Source organism: Aricia agestis, chromosome 7, assembly GCF_905147365.1.
Source record: "Aricia agestis chromosome 7, ilAriAges1.1, whole genome shotgun sequence".
NCBI lineage: Eukaryota > Metazoa > Arthropoda > Insecta > Lepidoptera > Lycaenidae > Aricia > Aricia agestis.
The window spans coordinates 12,403,066-12,426,895 of record NC_056412.1 but is presented as its reverse complement, the minus strand read 5'-3'; the positions used below and the strand labels follow the sequence as shown (position 1 = coordinate 12,426,895).

General features: G+C 35.3%; 2 protein-coding genes across 4 annotated transcripts in view; one reads left to right on the top strand and one right to left on the bottom strand.

Annotated features, from left to right (window-relative positions):
• LOC121729031 overlaps window positions 1-18,546 on the bottom strand; it is a 43,371-nt gene extending 24,825 nt beyond the window's left edge. For both annotated transcript variants that reach the window (XM_042117415.1, XM_042117416.1), the window contains exon 1: window positions 18,149-18,546. In XM_042117415.1, the coding sequence (XP_041973349.1) occupies window positions 18,149-18,156 (8 nt within the window). In that variant the 5' untranslated portion in view covers window positions 18,157-18,546. The remainder of the gene's footprint in view (window positions 1-18,148) is intronic.
• A 2,105-nt stretch (window positions 18,547-20,651) lies between these two features.
• LOC121729032 (transmembrane reductase CYB561D2-like) lies at window positions 20,652-22,727 on the top strand. Of its 2 annotated transcripts, XM_042117419.1 has the most exons (3): window positions 20,652-20,947; window positions 21,822-22,367; window positions 22,453-22,726. In XM_042117419.1, the coding sequence occupies exons 1-2, from the start codon at window positions 20,762-20,764 to the stop codon at window positions 22,341-22,343; spliced, it is 708 nt and encodes a 235-aa protein (XP_041973353.1). In that variant the 5' UTR covers window positions 20,652-20,761; the 3' UTR covers window positions 22,344-22,367; window positions 22,453-22,726. The 2 variants fall into 2 exon arrangements, with proteins under 2 accessions (XP_041973353.1, XP_041973352.1); XM_042117418.1 differs by having other exon boundaries at window positions 21,822-22,727.
• Window positions 22,728-23,830: the final 1,103 nt, after the last annotated feature.

Genomic DNA, 23,830 nt, shown 5'->3' with positions numbered 1-23,830 from the left:
CGTATGTAGGATCTATAAGTATACTAGCATGATTTTTTTTAGAATTTTCAATCACTGTGGTGTGGGAGAAAATCGACTTTGAATTTTAAGGGTAAGTTTTAGGGGTGAGTCCGCAAGTTGAAAATATTACCATCGTATGTAGGATCTATAAGTATACTAGCATGAATTTTTTTAGAATTTTCAATCACTGTGGTGTGGGAGAAAATCGACTTTGAATTTTAAGGGTAAGTTTTGGGGGTGAGTCCGCAAGTTGAAAATATTACCATCGTATGTAGAATCTATAAGTATACTAGCATGATTTTTTTTAGAATTTTCAATCACTGTGGTGTGGGAGATAAAATCGACTTTGAATTTTAAGGGTAAGTTTTAGGGGTGAGTCCGCAAGTTGAAAATATTACCATCGTATGTAGGATCTATAAGTATACTAGCATGAATTTTTTTAGAATTTTCAATCACTGTGGTGTGGGAGAAATTCGACTTTGAATTTTAAGGGTGGGTTTTAGGGGTGAGTCCGCAAGTTGAAAATATTACCATCGTATGTAGGATCTATAAGTATACTAGCATGAATTTTTTTAGAATTTTCAATCACTGTGGTGTGGGAGAAATTCGACTTTGAATTTTAAGGGTGGGTTTTAGGGGTGAGTCCGCAAGTTGAAAATATTACCATCGTATGTAGGATCTATAAGTATACTAGCATGAATTTTTTTAGAATTTTCAATCACTGTGGTGTGGGAGAAATTCGACTTTGAATTTTAAGGGTAAGTTTTAGGGGTGAGTCCGCAAGTTGAAAATATTACCATCGTATGTAGGATCTATAAGTATACTAGCATGAATTTTTTTAGAATTTTCAATCACTGTGGTGTGGGAGAAAATCGACTTTGAATTTTAAGGGTAAGTTTTAGGGGTGAGTCCGCAAGTTGAAAATATTACCATCGTATGTAGGATCTATAAGTATACTAGCATGAATTTTTTCAGAATTTTCAATCACTGTGGTGTGGGAGAAAATCGACTTTGAATTTTAAGGGTAAGTTTTAGGGGTGAGTCCGCAAGTTGAAAATATTACCATCGTATGTAGGATCTATAAGTATACTAGCATGATTTTTTTCAGAATTTTCAATCACTGTGGTGTGGTAGAAAATCGACTTTGAATTTTAAGGGTAAGTTTTAGGGGTGAGTCCGCAAGTTGAAAATATTACCATCGTATGTAGGATCTATAAGTATACTAGCATGAATTTTTTCAGAATTTTCAATCACTGTGGTGTGGGAGAAAATCAACTTTGAATTTTAAGGGTAAGTTTTAGGGGTGAGTCCGCAAGTTGAAAATATTACCATCGTATGTAGGATCTATAAGTATACTAGCATGATTTTTTTTAGAATTTTCAATCACTGTGGTGTGGGAGAAAATCGACTTTGAATTTTAAGGGTAAGTTTTAGGGGTGAGTCCGCAAGTTGAAAATATTACCATCGTATGTAGGATCTATAAGTATACTAGCATGAATTTTTTTAGAATTTTCAATCACTGTGGTGTGGGAGAAAATCGACTTTGAATTTTAAGGGTAAGTTTTAGGGGTGAGTCCGCAAGTTGAAAATATTACCATCGTATGTAGGATCTATAAGTATACTAGCATGAATTTTTTTAGAATTTTCAATCACTGTGGTGTGGGAGAAATTCGACTTTGAATTTTAAGGGTGGGTTTTAGGGGTGAGTCCGCAAGTTGAAAATATTACCATCGTATGTAGGATCTATAAGTATACTAGCATGAATTTTTTTAGAATTTTCAATCACTGTGGTGTGGGAGAAAATCGACTTTGAATTTTAAGGGTAAGTTTCAGGGGTGAGTCCGCAAGTTGAAAATATTACCATCGTATGTAGGATCTATAAGTATACTAGCATGAATTTTTTCAGAATTTTCAATCACTGTGGTGTGGGAGAAAATCGACTTTGAATTTTAAGGGTAAGTTTTAGGGGTGAGTCCGCAAGTTGAAAATATTACCATCGTATGTAGGATCTATAAGTATACTAGCATGATTTTTTTTAGAATTTTCAATCACTGTGGTGTGGTAGAAAATCGACTTTGAATTTTAAGGGTAAGTTTTAGGGGTGAGTCCGCAAGTTGAAAATATTACCATCGTATGTAGGATCTATAAGTATACTAGCATGAATTTTTTCAGAATTTTCAATCACTGTGGTGTGGGAGAAAATCAACTTTGAATTTTAAGGGTAAGTTTTAGGGGTGAGTCCGCAAGTTGAAAATATTACCATCGTATGTAGGATCTATAAGTATACTAGCATGATTTTTTTTAGAATTTTCAATCACTGTGGTGTGGGAGAAAATCGACTTTGAATTTTAAGGGTAAGTTTTAGGGGTGAGTCCGCAAGTTGAAAATATTACCATCGTATGTAGGATCTATAAGTATACTAGCATGAATTTTTTTAGAATTTTCAATCACTGTGGTGTGGGAGAAAATCGACTTTGAATTTTAAGGGTAAGTTTTAGGGGTGAGTCCGCAAGTTGAAAATATTACCATCGTATGTAGGATCTATAAGTATACTAGCATGAATTTTTTTAGAATTTTCAATCACTGTGGTGTGGGAGAAATTCGACTTTGAATTTTAAGGGTGGGTTTTAGGGGTGAGTCCGCAAGTTGAAAATATTAACATCGTATGTAGGATCTATAAGTATACTAGCATGATTTTTTTTAGAATTTTCAATCACTGTGGTGTGGGAGAAAATCGACTTTGAATTTTAAGGGTAAGTTTTAGGGGTGAGTCCGCAAGTTGAAAATATTACCATCGTATGTAGGATCTATAAGTATACTAGCATGAATTTTTTCAGAATTTTCAATCACTGTGGTGTGGGAGAAAATCAACTTTGAATTTTAAGGGTAAGTTTTAGGGGTGAGTCCGCAAGTTGAAAATATTACCATCGTATGTAGGATCTATAAGTATACTAGCATGATTTTTTTTAGAATTTTCAATCACTGTGGTGTGGGAGAAAATCGACTTTGAATTTTAAGGGTAAGTTTTAGGGGTGAGTCCGCAAGTTGAAAATATTATCATCGTATCTAGGATCTATAAGTATACTAGCATGAATTTTTTTAGAATTTTCAATCACTGTGGTGTGGGAGAAAATCGACTTTGAATTTTAAGGGTAAGTTTTGGGGGTGAGTCCGCAAGTTGAAAATATTACCATCGTATGTAGAATCTATAAGTATACTAGCATGATTTTTTTTAGAATTTTCAATCACTGTGGTGTGGGAGAAAATCGACTTTGAATTTTAAGGGTAAGTTTTAGGGGTGAGTCCGCAAGTTGAAAATATTACCATCGTATGTAGGATCTATAAGTATACTAGCATGAATTTTTTTAGAATTTTCAATCACTGTGGTGTGGGAGAAATTCGACTTTGAATTTTAAGGGTGGGTTTTAGGGGTGAGTCCGCAAGTTGAAAATATTACCATCGTATGTAGGATCTATAAGTATACTAGCATTAATTTTTTTAGAATTTTCAATCACTGTGGTGTGGGAGAAATTCGACTTTGAATTTTAAGGGTGGGTTTTAGGGGTGAGTCCGCAAGTTGAAAATATTACCATCGTATGTAGGATCTATAAGTATACTAGCATGATTTTTTTTAGAATTTTCAATCACTGTGGTGTGGGAGAAAATCGACTTTGAATTTTAAGGGTAAGTTTTAGGGGTGAGTCCGCAAGTTGAAAATATTACCATCGTATGTAGGATCTATAAGTATACTAGCATGAATTTTCTTAGAATTTTCAATCACTGTGGTGTGGGAGAAATTCGACTTTGAATTTTAAGGGTGGGTTTTAGGGGTGAGTCCGCAAGTTGAAAATATTACCATCGTATGTAGGATCTATAAGTATACTAGCATGAATTTTTTTAGAATTTTCAATCACTGTGGTGTGGGAGAAAATCGACTTTGAATTTTAAGGGTAAGTTTCAGGGGTGAGTCCGCAAGTTGAAAATATTACCATCGTATGTAGGATCTATAAGTATACTAGCATGAATTTTTTTAGAATTTTCAATCACTGTGGGGTGGAAGAAAATCGACTTGGAATTATAAGGGTGGGTTTTAGGGGTGACTATTTTTTGAATTAGAAATAACATTTGCACCCTCTAAAAGTGTCCACTTATCTCACTATGATACATATTATATTTTGATACTCAAGATAATTTGTTTTTGTTTTGTAACTAATTCGTTCACTTGAACGTTCGGAACTTCAGGCACATAAGCAATGTTTGTTATAGTTTTTTTAAATGATACAAATATGTTGAACATTTAATGTGTTGCTTAATTGAAAGAAATTATAATGTCGTTTTAGTAAAAGCAAATAAATAAATACTTGTAACTCTATTTTCAAGTTAAACGACTGATGTATAATATTGGCCTTGTTTGGAGCTGTGTTCCTTGCAAGGCCATTTGGAAGAGCTTTACAAAACTTAAGTTTATTAAATGGCTATTGAAGCTAGGTTAAAAAGAGATTTATAACATGATACCTTATTAAACAGAGCATTACTTGATAATTTGTTTTCTTAATTTATTTAGTTAATAAACTTATAACAATCATTTTCCCGTTAGAGTGGCCTTACATGGCTCAGGGTCCTTACATTTTTAAATTTATTGATAGAGAGATTTTGAACGTTTTCTGGGATTCTATTGTACAGGCGTATACACTGGCCTTTAAAAGATTTGCTGACTTTGCTAAGTCTGATCACTGGTATTTCTAATTTGTTCTTATTCCTAGTGTTAAAACAATGATTGTCGCCTTTCTTTTTGAAACTATTTAAGTTCTTTCTGACATACAGTACGTTATCCAAAACATATTGAGATGCGACGGTCAGAATATTTATTTCCTTAAACTTTTCTCTTAAGGCTTCACACGATGACATCTTATAAATAGAACGTATGGCTCGCTTCTGCAGCACGAATATTGAATTAATGTCCGCTGCATTTCCCCATAGAAGGATTCCATAGGACATAATGCTGTGGAAGTAACTAAAGTAAACAAGTCGCGCTGTTTCTACATCAGTTATTTCACTGATTTTTTTAACAGCATATGCTGCAGAACTGAGCCTATCCGCCAGATTTGCAATATGCGGACCCCACTGTAATTTACTGTCTAAAGTTATACCTAGGAAAACAGTGGTGTGGTGTGGTGGTATCTAATTTTAGAAAACGAAACAATTCGGGGCCTATTTTCAAGTATAAAAATAAATTATAAAATCGACACTTTAGGGTTAGTCGCCCCCTTAATTAGATACTAATGCGAACACTTCAAGCCTAAATATGATATTTTTGTGCAAAATTAAATTTACTACATAATATTTTAATGGATATACTCCAATGCTAAGTAGCTAGTGCCGCGTGAGTATGTTAAATTCAGATAAAACAAGACAAACGAACCAAATATAGGCAAGCGGTTGGCAAAACATGACTAACAGAAGCAGGCAAGAAGTGCACAAAAAGACGAAAGGATAATAGAGCAAGGAATATATCGGTACGTTCTGCCCGTTCAAAGTTATTTCACCCCTGACAGAGCCTTAGTGTCCACAACATAAGAGCTACGCTCGCAGTAACTACAAGGGTAACTGAACGGTGCCGCGGTGTGCAAGTGAGGAGCTGCGCCAACCGATCTGCTTATTCACTGGACTATTTTAATTTACACTAAATCCACACGTGTCCTTTATTCGAGAATCGAGTTGGGCCAAAACGGGCGGTGATGCAACACATAACGGGGAAAGTTAATCGACTTGCATCTCAATATTTCTTAGAACTCAGGATCTGAGATAAAACCACTTATATAAAAGTGCTTAGGGGTTTTACCATAGAATATTATTTTTAGGACCCGGAACCGGCGAGCTTGTATGAATAAGAATGGATTAAGGAACTAACGAGGCAGGTGGACAGGACAATTTGGACGAAGCTCAGTATTCCGTATCATCGAGGCAAACCCACAGTCTGCGTAGGCGCGGTCCCGGAATGAAGTTTAGGGGATGAATACGAGATTTGGGGGAGGGGGATAATATAACATCGAAATAAAAGACTTACGTAGTTAGTAATTACCGAGCTTTTGGGGAGGTTCTTGTCCCCTGTGCTGTGGTCTGTGACCACTGAACTGTGATCCCTGTCCATTGGTTAGCGCATGAATGTAAAGGACTCATAGTTTGATGTCTCAATTTTCAGAGATTTTGCCCATTTTACGATTTATTAATGAAACGTTTTTACTGCAACAGAAATTTAGAGAATTTGCTGTAGATTACTACAGAGTACAGAGTCGGCACCGGCACTGTCTATAATATTCTATATTATAATATTCTTATCAAATACATAGCTTATCAAATAGTAAATTAGTACTAAATACTAATGCGACAACTATGAATGTTAGGTTTCTTATAAAAATATAACGATTAATTTTATAAGGTAAGTAAATATCTACAAAAACTAGCAAGCGTTAGTTGAAGTTAATTTTACTACGGTGTTTAGTGATCCGTTTTTAGGGTTCCGTAGTCAACAAGGAACCGATAGTTTCCGCCTGTCCGTCCGTCTGTCTGTCCGCGGTTTTGCTCAAAGACTATAGACCTACAAAGCTGTAATTTGGCATGAATGCACGTATTAATGATGCCGACTAAAGGTTACATGAAATCTTTAAAAAAATATGTTTTTATTGTACCTTCCCTACACATCAAGCGGGGATGATTTGCCCGTACCTCGCTACGCCCATGTAGTAGTGTAAAACACGTTATAAATGTACATAATGTACATTCATTGCCCATACAAAAAATATCAAAAACTAGCGGTACTACGGAACCCAATATTGCGCGACACGCACTTTACCGGTTTTTATGGTAGAGGAGCGGGCAGCGGCCATCATGGGCGATAGTGTGACTCACCCTGTACCGGCAGCTCGACATTCTAGTGCCTGGCACCAGAATACACCACGCAAAAAGTAAAAAACATTCTCTTTCAACAAACATAATATTATTAACCGACAACAGATTAGCCGCGTTAAGAGCGCGTATTAAGAGGAGTCCACACCGCCGTTTTTCCATACAAACGTCGTCCCCTGTTTCCTCCCTGGATAATGCCGGTAGAGTTATGATTTTTTCCTGAATATCTATGGCTACTATTAGCATGTCCCTATATTTTCTTTTTTTTCATAATTTTATTATTAAAAATGATAAGAACGTCCAAAAACCCAAAAAAATGGGCAGATTTTCCTCTGTGTTCAAACACCCAGAAAACAAAACTGGCTAAAATATACAAAAAAATAAAACATAGGAACACAGCTCAAGCCTTGCTTTAATTCTTAATGAAAAAAAGTACTTAAATCGGTTAAGTTTTGGAGACGGAATCAGCGGATAAAATATAGCCTTATAGCCTTCCTCGATAAATGGGCTATCTAACACTGAAATAATTTTTCAAATCGGACCAGTAGTTCCTGAGATTAGCGCGTTCAAACAAACAAACAAACAAACTCTTCCCAATTATAATATTAGTATAGATTTTGTATCTTAAGATACCGAGCGATATGGAAATATATATTTCGTATCTTAATAGTTTATCTTAAGATACGAAATCTACGAATAATAAACGAAATATATATTTCGTATCTTAATATGTTATCTTAAGATGCGAAATATATTCATCTTTTAAATAAATACAGGGTGTTTTTGTATCGGGCAGCGGGCTCATCGGTGATAGGACGCACTAGTGGATGCATTGTTGCCAGTGCTGTATGTTCGAAAGTTACATACTGTCATTCGAAAAGTAACATTTTGAGGGAAAAAGGAACTTTTCGGATAATTTTAAATAAAATTGACTTATAATTTATGGCTAGCTTAAAAAGCTCATGAATCATAATGAATGTTTCTCTTGAATTTCTAAAATACTCCTGAAACTTCTTCGTTGACAGATCTTGATAAAGGTTAAATTCGCCGCATGTTTTTCTCTTTTTTATGTAAGGCTCTATCCAAATGTTTCTCCTTTTGAAATGTACTACTGCAATCTGCATTTCACATTCTATATCAGAATAATAGTCTGAGGAGCTCTCTAACAAATCAAGAAGTAAGGCAGTATCACTCATAGTCCATCACCCTGTATATAGAACTCTAACAAGGAATACGTGTGGCACCAACGCACACTCGTAAGGAAATGAACAGATTTTTAATAATATCGTATCTTAGCCGTGTGTGATAGTTTAAAATCTTTAAGATACTATAATATTTTATATTTGGGCATCTTAAGATAAAATATTATAGTATCTTCACCGTCTGTGATGCGCTTTATAAAGGTATGGGTGTGGGAGGTAGACGGGTGGATTTTCTTTGGCTACTTTTGCTATTTATTGTCACGTAAACGTTATTTTAACGCAAATAAAAAGATAAAAATTTAAAAAAAACTTTTGATTTTATACCTTTTTTTTTACTTTGTCCCGCTTTTGGCTGAAGAATCCCGCTTTTTTACTCAAAAAGTTCCAAAGTCCCGACTTGGCACAAAAAAAAACTGGCAACACTGTTAATGTGACATCACTCTAAATCCAATATGGCCGACCATCCATGATGGCGAAATAGTTATTTTCTATGCAGTCCTACAATATGGATATTAAATGAAAGGGCTTTTTGAGAGTAACTCGAAAACGAATGTAATGTCATTCTACATACAAAATGGCGGCGCATTCAAGATAGAGGAATAGTTATTTTTAATGCACTTCTGAAATATGAGTATCAAATGAAAGGACTCATTGAGAGTAACTTGGAAACGAATGTAATGTCTTTCTACATACAAAATGGACGCTCATCCAAGATAGGAGAATAGTTGTTCTTAAAGCACTTCTGCAATAATATGGGTATCAAATAAAAGGGCTCATTGAGCGCCGTTGTGTCGTGCCGTGACGTGACGTGACGTGTCGTGTCGTGTCTTGTCGAGTTGTGTCGTGTCGTGACGTGACGTGACCTGACGTGGGGTGACGTGACTTGTCGTGACGTGACGTGTCGTATCGTGTCATGACTGATGTCATGTTATGTCAAGTCAAATCCAGACTCTGGTTTTAGACAATTTTGTTAGGTGAAATTTTAATTTTTAGTGATGTAGAAATAAACGGAATATTTAACCCGGCAAGAATGTAGCAGGGTATTTTACACCCTGCCTATCACTTAAACGCGCGTAGTTTTTTATTTCGCGCTTAGTAACAACGGGACTTTCAGTAGCTGCAGACAAGGGAGTGTGGAGGGTATTAGTGTAAAAAACTGTAAAAAACCAATATTGTAAGGAACATGCAACATTTTTTGGCTAAATTGTAGCACAATCTTCAAGACTAAAAATAAATAAATTAAGACTGATTAATATTATTTTATTAATCAGATTTAATTATTTTTATAAGAAGACTTCATTAATCATTACTTATACGTGAAAAGCGATATTACCTAAAATCTATACTAATATTATAAATGCGAAAGTATATCTGTCTGTCTGTCTGTCTCGCTTTCACGCCAAAACTACTATACCGATTGTAATGAAATTTTGTACACAGATAGTCTAAATCCTGAGAAAGGACATAGGCTACTTTTTAACTGGAAAAGGGGGTTGTAAGGGGGTGAAAATGCGTAAAATTGGTCAAATTAAGTTAGTTCCAAAAACTCAAAATAGATGGCGCCAAGAGTCCCCTAGATCGCGCTATTGCTTGCTCATGCGTATTTCTATAAGAGGTGGTACCATGTTAAGCTTAATTTTTCGATTCTTTCGATTGTTATACACATTCTATACTAATATATTATTATTATAAATGCGAAAGTATCTCTGTCTGTCTGTCTGTCTCGCTTTCACGCCAAAACTACTGAACCGATTGTAATGAAATTTTGTACACAGATAGTCTAAAGCCTGAGAAAGGACATAGGCTACTTCTTACTGGAAAAAAGGGTTGTAAGGGGGTGTTTATGCGTAAATTTGTTCAAATTAAGTTAGTTCCAAAAACTGGAACAGATGGCGCCAAGAGTCGCCTAGATCGCGCTATCGCTTGCTCATATGTATTGCTATAAGAGGTGGTACCATGTTGAGTTAATATTTCGATTCTTTCGATTGTTATACATGTTATTAAATAACTCACGCACCAACATAGAAATCAGAAACAACAGTCTACCAATAATAAATACTAAATAGTTTATGGCCTATGGGTATTGGCTATTGGGCAAAGCTAAAGTTGTGTAATGCATTATGCAGCTAAGTTGTGTACCGCTAAATAAGCTTTAAAAGGTACTTATAAAAAAGTTTAATTTAAAAAAAATCATATTATGTGCACACTACACGGCTGTTTTGGGTAATTTGATTTAAGGGGTACCAGGGTTTTAAAAAGCTTTTGATACCAATTTTATTGACACCGCGCGCTATAAACTGAAGTCCACGCGGACGAAGTCGCGGGCAACAGCTAGTAATAATATAATTGGAAAAGCGATATTACCTAAAATAAAAAAATATATAATTGGAATCTCGGAATCGGCTCGAAAGATTTTCATGAAATTTAGTACCTATATGTATAGCGGTTGCCGGGGGCGATAAATCGATCTAGCTAGGAAACATTTTTAGAAAATCTCATTTTATTCGTGTTTTATCGAATACCGAGAATCTCGAAATCGGCTCCAACGATTTTCATGAAAGAGGTTTGGGTAATGTTGGCGTCATTTTTGCAGTTCGCAGCCACTCATCAAACCGACATAATATGAAAGAACATTTAATCAAGGGGAATAAACTTTAATATGAAGGACATATAGCTAAACTATATCGGGGCCGAGATATATGGCATTTCAAGTTTTTATTTTAACTAAAAATGTAATATCCAATCTTAACACGAATGCTAAGAAAAATATAAAAAAACGGTATTATTTATTAGCCTAAAGTCATCCTCGATAAATGGACTATCTAGCACAAAAATAATTTTTCAAATCGAACCTGTAGCTCCTGAGGTAAGCGCATTCGAAAAGAAACTCTTCAGCTTTATAATAATGGTAATGGACTAATGGATAAAAGTTCTTACATTAATTTCATTTATTACTTATATTTATTTGAGTTACACTTAAATATTTGCCGTGGTAAAATATTTGCCATGTTTCGGCACAAATGGGCCGGCTCGACCAGAGAAATACCACAGGCTCACAGAAAACTGGGGTGAAACAGCGCTTGCGCTGAATTTCGCCGAGTGAGTGTATTTACCGGAGACCCAATCTCCATTTCAACTGCGGCATTTCTAGGGGGTACCCTAGGGGGGTAGCAATTACTGCGTTGGAGAATCCCTCTCTGGACGTCCATGCTTCGGAGCCCCTGGAACTAATCGTGGACGTCCAAGCTGCCCCTGTGTCTATTCTGGGTAGGGCAAAACTGCGCTCCAATCTGCTCGGGATAGAGCAAACACTCAAAGGCACCCACCCCCCTCGATGTCAAACATGGGCTTCTGTAATATCTGGGGATTACACTCCAACTTTAATATTGTCTATCTTAATACCTTTAGCCGGCAAAACCGGCTTTGCTCTTCTTACCGAGACATAGATATCATCTCCGAGTATAGAAAGTCTCGTTATACCTTTCCCGGCCTTATTATATCGACGTATCGTACCCGTATTATCTCGAGCACTCCCTTCTGCCCAAAGCTTTAATACCAGCTCTCACCACCTCAGCAATCTTGAAGTCTTCTAAACCTTATGGCTCCACATTGATTACGACGACCACCGTCGCGTCTAGGCGTGTCTTTATTTGCGACTCTTTGAGCATCTGCAAGCTGGTTCAGATTTAGTGCACCAGTAGATCCCATCGGCAGATATCATACTACTTGGCGACTTTAACGCCCACCACACCGAATGGCTTAGTTCCAGTAAAACTGATCATGCGGGGAGATATATCTGCAACTTTGCCCTTGCGAACGACCTATCACCTAACACAACTGGTTGCTACGCTTACGCGAATCCCAGATGTGGACGGTCAGAATCCTTCACAGTTGGATCTTCTGCTGACTTCAAATCCGGATGGCTACCAGGTATCCGTGACCACACCACTTAGTTCATCGGATTATTGCCTTATTAGGAGTTCTGTGCCACTTACGAGTGTATTGCGACAACGCGCTGTTAAATACCGTCGTGTGTGGTACTACAAGTTAGTAGACTGGGATGGGATGCGGTTGTTTTCTGCATCCTATCCTTGGGGATACTTGTGCTTCTTGCCGGATGATCCTGACAACAGTGCTGCCAACTCTTGTAGTACCAACTGGCGGCAGGTTTTGTCCCTGGTTTGGTTCATCCTCAAAAAAAGCTTCTCGCCGGAAGCAGGAGGCAACCAATCCTGGGCCAATGCAGTGTCTGCTCGGGATTTAAATACCAGGACATATAAAATGTACTCCCTTTAAATGTGCTGGTATTTAAAAACCTTGTCTCTATTGTTATGCTATTATTTTTGTAATTATTTTTCTTTTATTTTTCTTTATGTATTGTAATGTGTATTGTCTTATAATAGTGTAATGTGATGTTTTATCTATACTAATATTATTATAAATGCGAAAGTATCTCTGTCTGTCTGTCTGTCTCGCTTTCACGCCAAAACTACTGAACCGATTGCAATGAAATTTTGTACAGTTATTCTAGAGTCTGAGAAAGGACATAGGCTACATTTTGATGTGGGAAAATATCTTATTTCCATGAAAATATCGATGAAAATTTATTCGACCTGCGCGTGACCAGCGCTCATCCCGGGGGTCCTGGGTTCGAGTCCCGCAGGCGGAACAAAAAGTTTTTTATGTTCCTGGGTCTTGGATGTGTATTAAAATAATATTTCAAAAATCTTAAATATATTTTATGTATAATATTATAAAAAATCCAGAAATATATTGATGCAATGAACATTTTAGTTCTAATACGATTCAACAGATGGCGTTTTATTTTTTACTTCATTGTACATAGAACTAATCATACTTATTAGTTATTATGTTTTTGTTTATAGTTTTTAATACGTTAGAATATTATGTTTAATAATATTATCACTTGCTATAATAATAATCAATCTATCTTATCTTATAGAACTCCTACTGCAATTCTAAGGAGTTCGAGTGTACCGTGTTGGCCTATATTCCATCCAGAAAATATATCAATGCAATCAACATTTTAATTCTAATATATGAAAACAGATGGCGCTTTATTTTCACTTCATTATTGTAACAGAACTAATTATACCTATTTTATTATATATTATTGTTTTTATTCATAACTAGCTGTTGCCCGCGACTTCGTCCGCGTGGACTTTAGTTTATAGCGCACGGTGTCAACAAAATTTGTGTCTTTAAAAACTTTTTAAAACCCTGGTAAGTGCGCGGCCCTAAGAGGGGTACCTCTTAGGGCCGCGCAGCGCGCTACACCGGAATGGCAGCGCTGAAAGTGCTCGCCTCGCCGCTGCCATTCCGGTGTAGCGCGGCCCTTAATTAATCAAAATACCCAAAAACAGCTGTGCAGTGTGCACATAATCTATACTAATATTATAAATGCGAAAGTATCTCTGTCTGTCAGTCTCGCTTTCACGCCAAACGCCAAAACTACCGAACCGATTGTAATTAAATTTTGTATACAGATAGTCTAAAGCCTGAGAAAGGACATAGGCTACTTTTTTAATGGAAAAAAGGGTTGTAAGGGTCGTAAATTTGTTCAAAAAATTCATAATAGATGGCGCCGTGCGTCTTCTACATCGCGCTGACGCTTGCTCAAAAGTCTTTCTATAAGAGGTGGTATCATCTTACATTTAAGTCTCGATTTTTTTCGATTGTTATATCTATTCTACGGTATTAAATAACTCAGTACTTTATCTGTGCAGGCAGTGACGTAACCTTAAGACCAAATTTCACCAACGACTGTTAAAGTTAAGGCTCGAATTAGTATCACGTTAGCTGTTTCGTTTTTCATATGAATGAAAGAGAAGACAGGACATTTTAACAAGCTGTTAACACCAACAGACGTTGGTGAAATTGGGGCTAAACCTATCAATGATAAATAGTTTATGGGTAAAGTTGTGTAATTGGAGGGCTAAATAAGCTTTAAAATTTGGCATAAAATATAAAGTTTAATATACAAAAATGAAGTACTTATTATGTGCACACTGCACAGCTGTATTGATTTAAGGAGTACCAGGGTTTTTTTATAAAAGCTTTTGACACCAATTTTGTTGACATCGCGCGCTATAAACTGAAGCCCACGCGGACGAAGTCGCGGGCAACAGCTAGTGTTAAATAATTTTTATTACTATTATTATTGGATTGTGCATTCTAGTCTGTGGCCAGAGCTATTGAAGGGAATCCAGCATCCAATCTAATCTGCAAGCCAGCCATACCATTGTAGTAATGGTAAAACGTAGGAAATGGATCGTTGGCCCATGACGGCCATGACGCAAAAGATAAAGCCGATCTTCTGGGCAAGCTATTTGCGTTGAACTTGGCCCTAGATGACGGGGGACATAAACCGCCGACCATAACGACGATGCACGAGCATCATGTCGGATATTCGGTTTCATCAGCGCTCAGTGCGAATGGCCCGCCGCTCCCTTGATATCCAAACGTCGACTTGGCCTGACGGAATCCCTCCTATTGTGTTGAACAAGTGTGCTCCAGTGTTAGCTACGGTCTTCACGCATCTTTTTCGGCTCTCCTACTCTTCTGGTATTATCCCGACTTCTTGGAAGACAGCCTTGGTGTACCCGATCTCCAATAAAGGTGACCGCTCAGATCCTTCCAATTACATACCAATCGCTATAACCTTCCTCTTCTCGAAAATAATGGAATCCATTATCAATAGCCAGCTCCTTCGATACTTTGACGCCCAGGGATTACTAAGTGACAAACAGAACCGGTTTCATAAGGGTCGCTCGGCTGGTGATCTCTTGGCGTAGCTAACTTATTGTTGGAATCAGGCGATTGAGTCGAAGGGATAGGCATTGGCTGTTAGTTTGTATATTACGAATACCTTTGATAGGGTTTGGCACAAAGCGCTGCTATCAAAGCTTCTATCATATGGGCTCCCCGAAAAATTATGCAAGTGGGTCACAAGTTATGTAGCAGGCAGAAGAAAAAAGGTCATAGTTGACGATAAATGCTTTGGTACTCAGTCTGCTGGCTCCCTCAGGGCTGTATATAGGCGAAAGTCGTCAAGTTTTTCAGGAAAAATCACTCGCGCTTCGCGCTCGTGATTTTTTAACCTGAAAAACTTGACTCCTTCATTTGTTTGCAACGAACCTATCGGGAAATACCCGATAATTTTGAAGCTCTTGTGGTATTATAAGTGATAAACACGTAATGCAGTGATTTAGTAAAAGAAAAAATATGTTGTAGTACGCGTGGTAATTCAAATATAATCTTCCATACCTATGGACGATTAATCAATCAAGAACAAATCAAGAAAAACGAATAGCATTTATCAGCCACAACACGAATTTCGCGTTTTAAATTTCGGCAAATACAAACATATTAATTGTTATATATATTTTTTTTATTAATTATTTATAAAGTTATGAGCCCCAGAATGATCAAAATAAAAAATCTAAAAGTTATCAATATCATCTTTAGACAACCAAAAATTTTAATATTAAGAAATTGGGTGAATCAACTATTCTTTGAACGCGATCAAGTTTTTTTCAAAAAATTTAAACATGCGCTTTATACTAATTACTATAGGGAATCATCTTAATTATACATTTAATTTTATATCAGTAGTTTCAGCACCGATTTTCGTTGGCTTTTTGAGCGTTTTTTGTAAAAAATACGTCATGTTTAATAAGTAACTGCACAGCGGTGTACGTTTTTTAATGCGACAAAAAAACGTACACCGCTGTGCAGTTTTTACTAATTTTAGTAATTTTAAAAGGTACTTTTAATTGTTCAATTGTTGTAATGCTGACGTTATTGAGAGTGGGTGTGATGCTATGTAGAGTGTACCATTGTATGGTAAACAACCTAAACCAACCAAAGTCAATTGATTTCGACGCTTTAGAGAGTTTGTCGTTAAATAGAGTGACGTTACATGGAGTTTACACTGTATTTTATTTTTTGTAGATGAATATAATAAATCGTGAAATTCCAACTATACCCAGGAAAACTAAGACATAATATCCATATATTACCACAAAAATTTATTGAAATACTTCATATACTTACCTTAATTTCAATGCTACCCTGCAGCTTCACAATAAAACATGTTGCCTCACTCAGAGTCTCGGATGAAATTGCCGATCAATCAGCGAAAATAAAGTGGCGTGACGAGTATCAGATGAAACCCAAAAAGGTTTCCTACTAGTCAAGCTATTTCAAGGCTGTGTCTGTCTCACTTACCCCACCTTATGGCGGCTCTCGACATAGGCAAACGCGTTGGCCAACGCGTCTGCAGACGCGTTGGCCAACGCGTTCGCCTATGTCGAGAGCCGCCATTAGGTGTCGTTAGACAGCAGAACAGCATATTTTAGTTCTGGTAGGGACAAATTTGTTAAAGTCAATTTACCAAACAGAACAGCCTTCGCTTTGGAATTTTTTGTCATAATATCAAATTCAATACATCAATTCGTCAAAAAGAACAACAGAAATTTGTATGAAACTGAATTTTCATCGGCGGGGACATGTAAGTTATTATATTTTTCAACAGAAAATGTCTAGTAATCTGTAAGTTAATATGACGGCAGCAGTTCTGATATACATATAAAATCAGTTAATTATTGTTATTGCAAATAGTTTTGTGACCAGAGCATTCTTACTGTGAGGGACAGGTTTTGGCAGAGAAAAGTTGATCCACCCAATTGCTTGAGAGCTTCCAAAATTTTTATTTTAAAATAAAATAAAAGTCGGAACTTAAAAAAATGTTTTGATTATTATCACCTGTAGACAATTCAGCGACAAACAATTCCCATTTTGTTAAATTTGAAAAGAATAATTTAGCTCGTATAGTCCAAAAAGAAAGTGAAGAAATTAAAAAGTGGCAACATCGTAGTGTCATCTAAAATTAGGTTAAAAGCGTCTAGTGCCATAGCCATTATAGAAAGAATAAATAAAATATGTATTATGAATAAATGAAAAGAATAAATAAATAAAATAATATAAATAATAATATGAAAACAGAAAAATAATACAAAATATTATAGGCAATAATATTATGTATATATACTAAAATAGAATAATAATATGGATAACTAGAAAGCAAACAGAAAAAACAACGCAACTAACAACAAAGATCTCAAAGCAAGGCAAATCGAAATTTGAGTAAGTTAATTTTGTTTGCAACAGAATCGCTTAAGTAAAGTCGCGGGGGAGAAGGGCGCGGGGAAGTAAAATTCGGCAGCCGAGTTTGGGCGGTGCGGTATCGTGCGCGCGGCACGGGCACGATGGACGGACGTCTCCAGGAATTTTCATACAAAAATTATTTTTTATTTTTTTTGCTCTGGGTATACACAATTTTTAAATACAAATATGTTCAGCTAGCTATACTGTACACAAGAATCATAAAAATATTTTTTTTGTGTTTCATTTGCTATTTTTTACAGGACTCTTAAATATTTACATTGCAATTACTGCTAAACCAATGACCGCAGAAAAAAAATTCACTGACTATTTTAGTCTTATTTTAAGGTCCTTTACACAATTGAAATAAAAAGAGAGCCCCTTATAAGATTTTAATTTTTCATGAAAAATTATGAGCCTAGGAGTAATATATTTTTGGCTAAAGAACGATTCTCGAAAACTTATCCCTATGGTGAGTTCGACACGATGCGCGAAAAAAAATACAGGGTTTTTACGAGATTTTTTGTCGAAAAATTTTCTAAATATTTTTGACAACTTTTAAACGGTGCCTCTAAAATAAAAAAAATATAATAATATAAAATGTCAGTAATGACTGTCGCTACATATTTAAACTAAAAAAATATAGGGTTTATTATACCACAAAAAAATCGAAAATTTTTCTAAGTCTTTTTTTCCATAGTGCCCCTAAGGCTACACCTCAACCGTCATGTTATTAATAAAACAATTATTTACTATTATGACAATATAATATTACATTTTTTAGTAAACAACATACAATTTTTTAGCGGAATTACAAGAAGAATACCGGCTTGAAATTACTTAGTTATGCTTACCTCAACATCTTAAGTTTTTCTTGCTCCTGAATCCAATAAAACACTGTAGCTGCTCACTGACAACGTTTAAAAACTCACTGATAGTCACATTACACAAAAGATAGTTTTATAAAATCGTGTAGAACTTGTACAACTTGCAACTGATCAGTGACCACTGACCAGCAATCACTTTATCACTTATTCACTTGCTACGACTTTACAAAAAATGCAACGACAAGCTTTTTTACTCTTTGTTTTATTGTGAAAGCATGAGCGGTAGGTAAAATATTTATCGTTATCTATAATAAAATTCATTCCGTCAAATTAGGAAACAAACCCAATACAACAACAACACAAGGTGACTGACAAGTTTCGACAAGTTCGTACTTCGTTCCAACAGCAGCTTCCACCACAGATTACTACAAGGGCCAAGGCTTTGAAAGTGTCAATCATAGATAATACATATATATGTGTCAATGTCAGTCAATGTGCGCCTGCGCTTCTGGCATAAACCTATAATGCTACGACAGTATAAATGGTATATAATAAGTCTATGGCTTCTGGTAGGAAAACTGTCAAAAATGACGTTTTTGTATGATAGAAGCATAGAATAAGGATATAGGTATTCGACAAGGCGATACGTAGCGTGGGCGACGTTGACGGGAGCGCTGCTGGTAAAGGAGAACTGTCAGACACATGTCAAAAATGACGTTTTTCTATGATAGAAGCAGTGTTGCCAACTATGGGGATTTCCCACTAAATTTAGTGGGAAAAAAAAAAAATTGTGGGTTTTTTAGGGGGTAAAATATTTTGGGGATATTTTTGGGGATAAAAATGTTGAAGAATGGAATATTTTTTTAATAACAACCTTAAAGTGGCTCGGAACTTTGCCGCGAGCGACCGCGACGGACGAAAATTCAAACGAAATGCCACTTTATGACATAGGTTTCCCGTTTCATTTTACTCAACCACTTGCTTTTACGCCGCCGCCGGCGGCAGCATGGGTCGCCATGTAAATGTCAGTATAAAAAGATATTTATACTCTATGTCATAAAGTAGCATTTTATTTGAATTTTTACCGGTCGCGGTCGCTCGCGGCATAGACCTGCCGCACAAAGCACATAGTCTTTTGAGTCGTACCAGCTGACAGTAGGCTGACAGTCGACAGATTATTATATTTGTTATCGTTGTATGTAATGAAAAAAAAAGATTGAAGTATGTATTTAAAAACTGCTGGCCTGTTTGTTTGTTTGGCCTGTTGAAGGTGTATTTCAGCGTTTTGAGCGCTTAGTAGAACACACCCCAAGTAATTTTAAATATTTTGATTTTTTGGGGAGTTTTGGTTGAAATTTAGTGGGTTTTGAAGTTGCTTTAGGGGGAAAACGTTTTGAATAGTTGGCAACACTGATATTAATCTGTGTATTATACAGTGATGCCAGATTGGGGGGAATCCCCCCCAAATTTGGGGTTTTTTTTAGGTGATGGGGGGAAAATTGGGGGGAACAATTTTTTGGAGGGATTGTTGGAGGAAAAAAATCTGGGAACAGACGGCGAAATCTAAGTACTATGGTCCCGTTTTTACCCTTTGGTTACGATTTACGGAACCATAAAAATGATCAAGGAGCTCGCGAAGATGCTGATTCTGTAAATATTGGACGCTATTGCAGAAATGGTGTACGTTCATCGTATCCATTTGTGAAATTCCCATTCATAATGAACAAAAATTTTCTTTTATAATTTGTGGGGGGATTTTTCTTGAAATCCCGAATTTTGGGGGGATTTCGGGGAAGAATTGGGGAGAAACCGAGTTGGCCATCTGGCAACACTGGGATTATATTCTCTTTGCGGAAAATTCATATCAATAATAACAAGGATGAGATTTGGACATTGCTTGGTCCCCTCCCACCTCCATAAATTAAGAATTTTAGATGATGCAAAATGCCCCAAATGCTTAGAAAATGATGCTGACCTCAAACATATAATCTTTGATTGCAAAGCACTAGGTCTGGACAGAATTTTACTCTGCTCTGAAATAGATAAAATTTGTAAAGATGAAGATATATTAAGTGTACCCCGCCGCCCAGAAGATTTACTGTCTAATTACAATTTCTTCAAATGTTTATACCGTTATATAATATGCTCAACCATGGAAAAAGTTTAAAAATAATTGTAAATAGGTACCGTAGTGTTTTGTTTTTTTTTTTTTTGTAAATAGTGCTTAGTGTGAACATTGGTGAGAGCCTGTGGTGAGAACCAACATAGAAGAAAGACATTCCTTTTTTTTAATTTTAATCTGTTGTATTTTGTATTATTCATAGACATAATATATATATTATGTCTATGGTATTATTCATGTATTAATATTGTATTTTTTTTGGAGCAAAGGACTCGTTTCCAGCTCCCAATAAATTAAAAAAAAAATCTCTTTGCGTTTTACTCAAAAGATACCTACGTTACGTAGTACGTAGTATCCCTAAGTAGTCTGTGCCAAATATATACTAGTAATCTGTGGTCTGTGCTCAAAAGCTTCAAAAGACAAAAGTTGTGAATTTCTACACAAATTATTTTAATATTGATAAAAATACAGTGCATTAAGAAATAACTACAAATATCCACTTGAATAAATTAACAAGCATGCCAGGAGCCGAAAGAAACTCTGAAAGGGCGCAATTGATCTCGCCAAATGATGAAACAAAACCTAGCTTTATGAATTTAATCAGTAATATTAGTGCGTTCGTGTTCATTTTAATAATAACTTACTGTTGTTTTAAAAATGGGATATCCTTGTTTTCGTTCCATCCTATTCTTATGTCCGTTGGGGTAAGAACCTTAATTATTAAAATCACAATACATATCAGTATCCATAGATTCATAATAATATAATCCCTGAGTAATTTATACATTAATTGCGTTATTTGCGTTAAAATTAAATCATATAAGTACAGTACTATTAAACCTAAACATATTGGCCCATAAACAGACCTTCTATAACTCGGGCGAATTAACATGACACCTGGTTCAATTGACGTTTCTCATAAGTACTGAGTGCAAAAAAAGTTTTTTTATTTTAAGTTATTTAAAAAAAAAAATTACGTTACCGGAACTAGTTATTTTTATAGGGCTACACTAACCACAGTATTAACCAAGTACGAGTTGGACTCGTCCAAGGGTTCCCCAGCAGGAATACGAGGTTTATGGATGCGTCCGATAATTTGTATCTAGCTTCATATTAATATATTACGTGAGTAGCTAATTCATACCACAGACGCACGGCAATGTTCAAACGTTAATACGAATAACAAAAACTTAACAAATTTAACGTTCAAACGTAACAACTAACAAATAACACAACAAAACTCAACAAAAATCCAAAAACAATAACCATTAACTACTAACAAATAACTCCGAAACGCAAACTCAATAACACACGTGTAACGGTAACAGATATAATATGCTAACGCTACTGGACGCGTACGACGAGAGCGGGGTGCTGCGCGGGGAAGCGAGGGAGGGGTAAAATTTAAGCCAGGTGTCAAGTTAACTCGCCCGAGTTGTACATACTAATATTTTAATTACCTTTAAATTACACTTTTATCTTGTTAAAGCTTTAACTATTAACTTCATATATTTGAATTATGTCATACAGATAAATACAAATTTTAAAATAAATAAATTTAAATTGTTATATTTTCAGTGGCTCATTTTGATGACATCTGCCATAAATGCTATTACACCGGGAGACTTGGCTACGGAGTGGATGCCGATTCGATTGAGGAGTGCAAGGCACTGGGTCATTCAAGTATTTGCTATAATTATTATTCTTGTAGGTTTTCTTGTAATACTTTCAAATAAAATAATAAATGGCAAAGATCATTTTGTTACCTTACATGGAAAATTTGGACTAGCTTCTTTTATATTTATGATCATCACAAGTTTCGGAGGCCTCGGAGCTTTGTACAGCTTAAAACTGAAACACTACATAGCTCCCCTTTACACCAAAATACTGCATTCTTCAATAGGGCTACTTACATTCTCGTTGGGAATAATTACAATAACTTTGGGTTGTTTCTCAAATTGGTGGAATGCATCTGGAAATGGAGATGTTTTGCGTTATATTAGTTTAGTTCTGGTTCTCATCACTATGATACTTACTATACTGCGTCCAAGTCTAAAAGTGTATTTCCGCATTAAAGAAAGACTCGGATGTTCTAATTAATCAAAGTTACAATGAAATATGAGCTTAATTCATGAAGCCCTAAGCGGCCGCATCCGGCCGCGATAACAATAGATAATCCATTGTGTCTCATTATTCCACGATTGATGGGTTAATCAATAACCTGAAAGATGCAACTTATAATTCTATTTTTGTTATAATAATTCCATAAAACCAAAGCTATAGTACTAATGATTTTGTTTTGGCTTAATTTACTTTTTCGGTATAGTTAAATACTAAAGTTATGTTTATTAAAATATTAGTTTACAATGTTATAACAAAGCTTAGTGTAGTAAATTTAATGTTATTTAATTATTGCGTAACTTTAAAATGTAATCAAACATTATTAAAGAGTTTACTCTCGCTTACTAGAAAATTAAATTTAGTACAACATAATATTACACTACATATTTAGTGTATAATACTAACATATTTAGAAAAGAAATTTATTATGTAAATATAGAAAAATTATTTAATCGATATAATAATAAACTGTACCAATTTGCATTATAATAAATTGCATAGTAGCTGTTTTAAAATATTATTTTAGACTGATCAGTGATCACACATCACATCACACACTAAGTACTAACCGACATATCCAATATCAATGATCTTCCTACCAAAACATATTATAATTATTACTATCACAAAATTTTTGATGTATTGTATTTTAAAAATATTTCTAAAACTATATACTATTTATAAGAAATAGTTTTCTGTATTAAGTATATAGTATAAATTTTTTATGCTGACAAGCACATTGAAATTTTTAAATATTTACAACTTTTTTCACCATGTAAAAAATATTATTTAAAATCTTATAGCTGTTGTAAAAATCGTGTGAACTAATTTATCTATCTATATCTATCTATCTATCTATACTCTATACTTATAATAAAATCGTAGAGGTAAAATTTTTGTACATTGAAAATAAACTTGAAAAAACGAGTCAAGTGCAGAGTAGAAGAGTAATAGAACACATTTTAACTGTTTTTGAAATTTTTGTTTCTCTGTCTGTTTGTCTGTTTGTCGGTTTGTCTGTTTGTACAGGCTAATCGCTGAATCCGCTGGACCGATTTCAATGAAATTTGGCATGATGATACCTTACATCCCTGGTCAACATCTTAGATACTTTTTTTAACCGACTTTAAAAAAAGGAGGAGTTAATGTTTACTTTGCTGTTTGTGGTCAGATTTTCAAAATTCTTTTTTGTTGTATAGATTGCCCGAATTTGATACCATGTTTACAATAAAATTGGTCAAGTGCGAGTCGGACTCGCGCACGAAGTTCCATACAGTTATAGAGAAAAAATAGGCCAAAAGTTGTGTTTTTGTATGGGATCCCCCCTTAAATTTTTATTATATTCTAATTTTATTAATAATTATTAAAGTACACATATAATTAAGGATTCTGTGAAAATTTCAACTGCCTGCCTATTGTCATTATTGATATCGAGCAAAAAAGGCCAAAAAAAATCATGTTTGTTG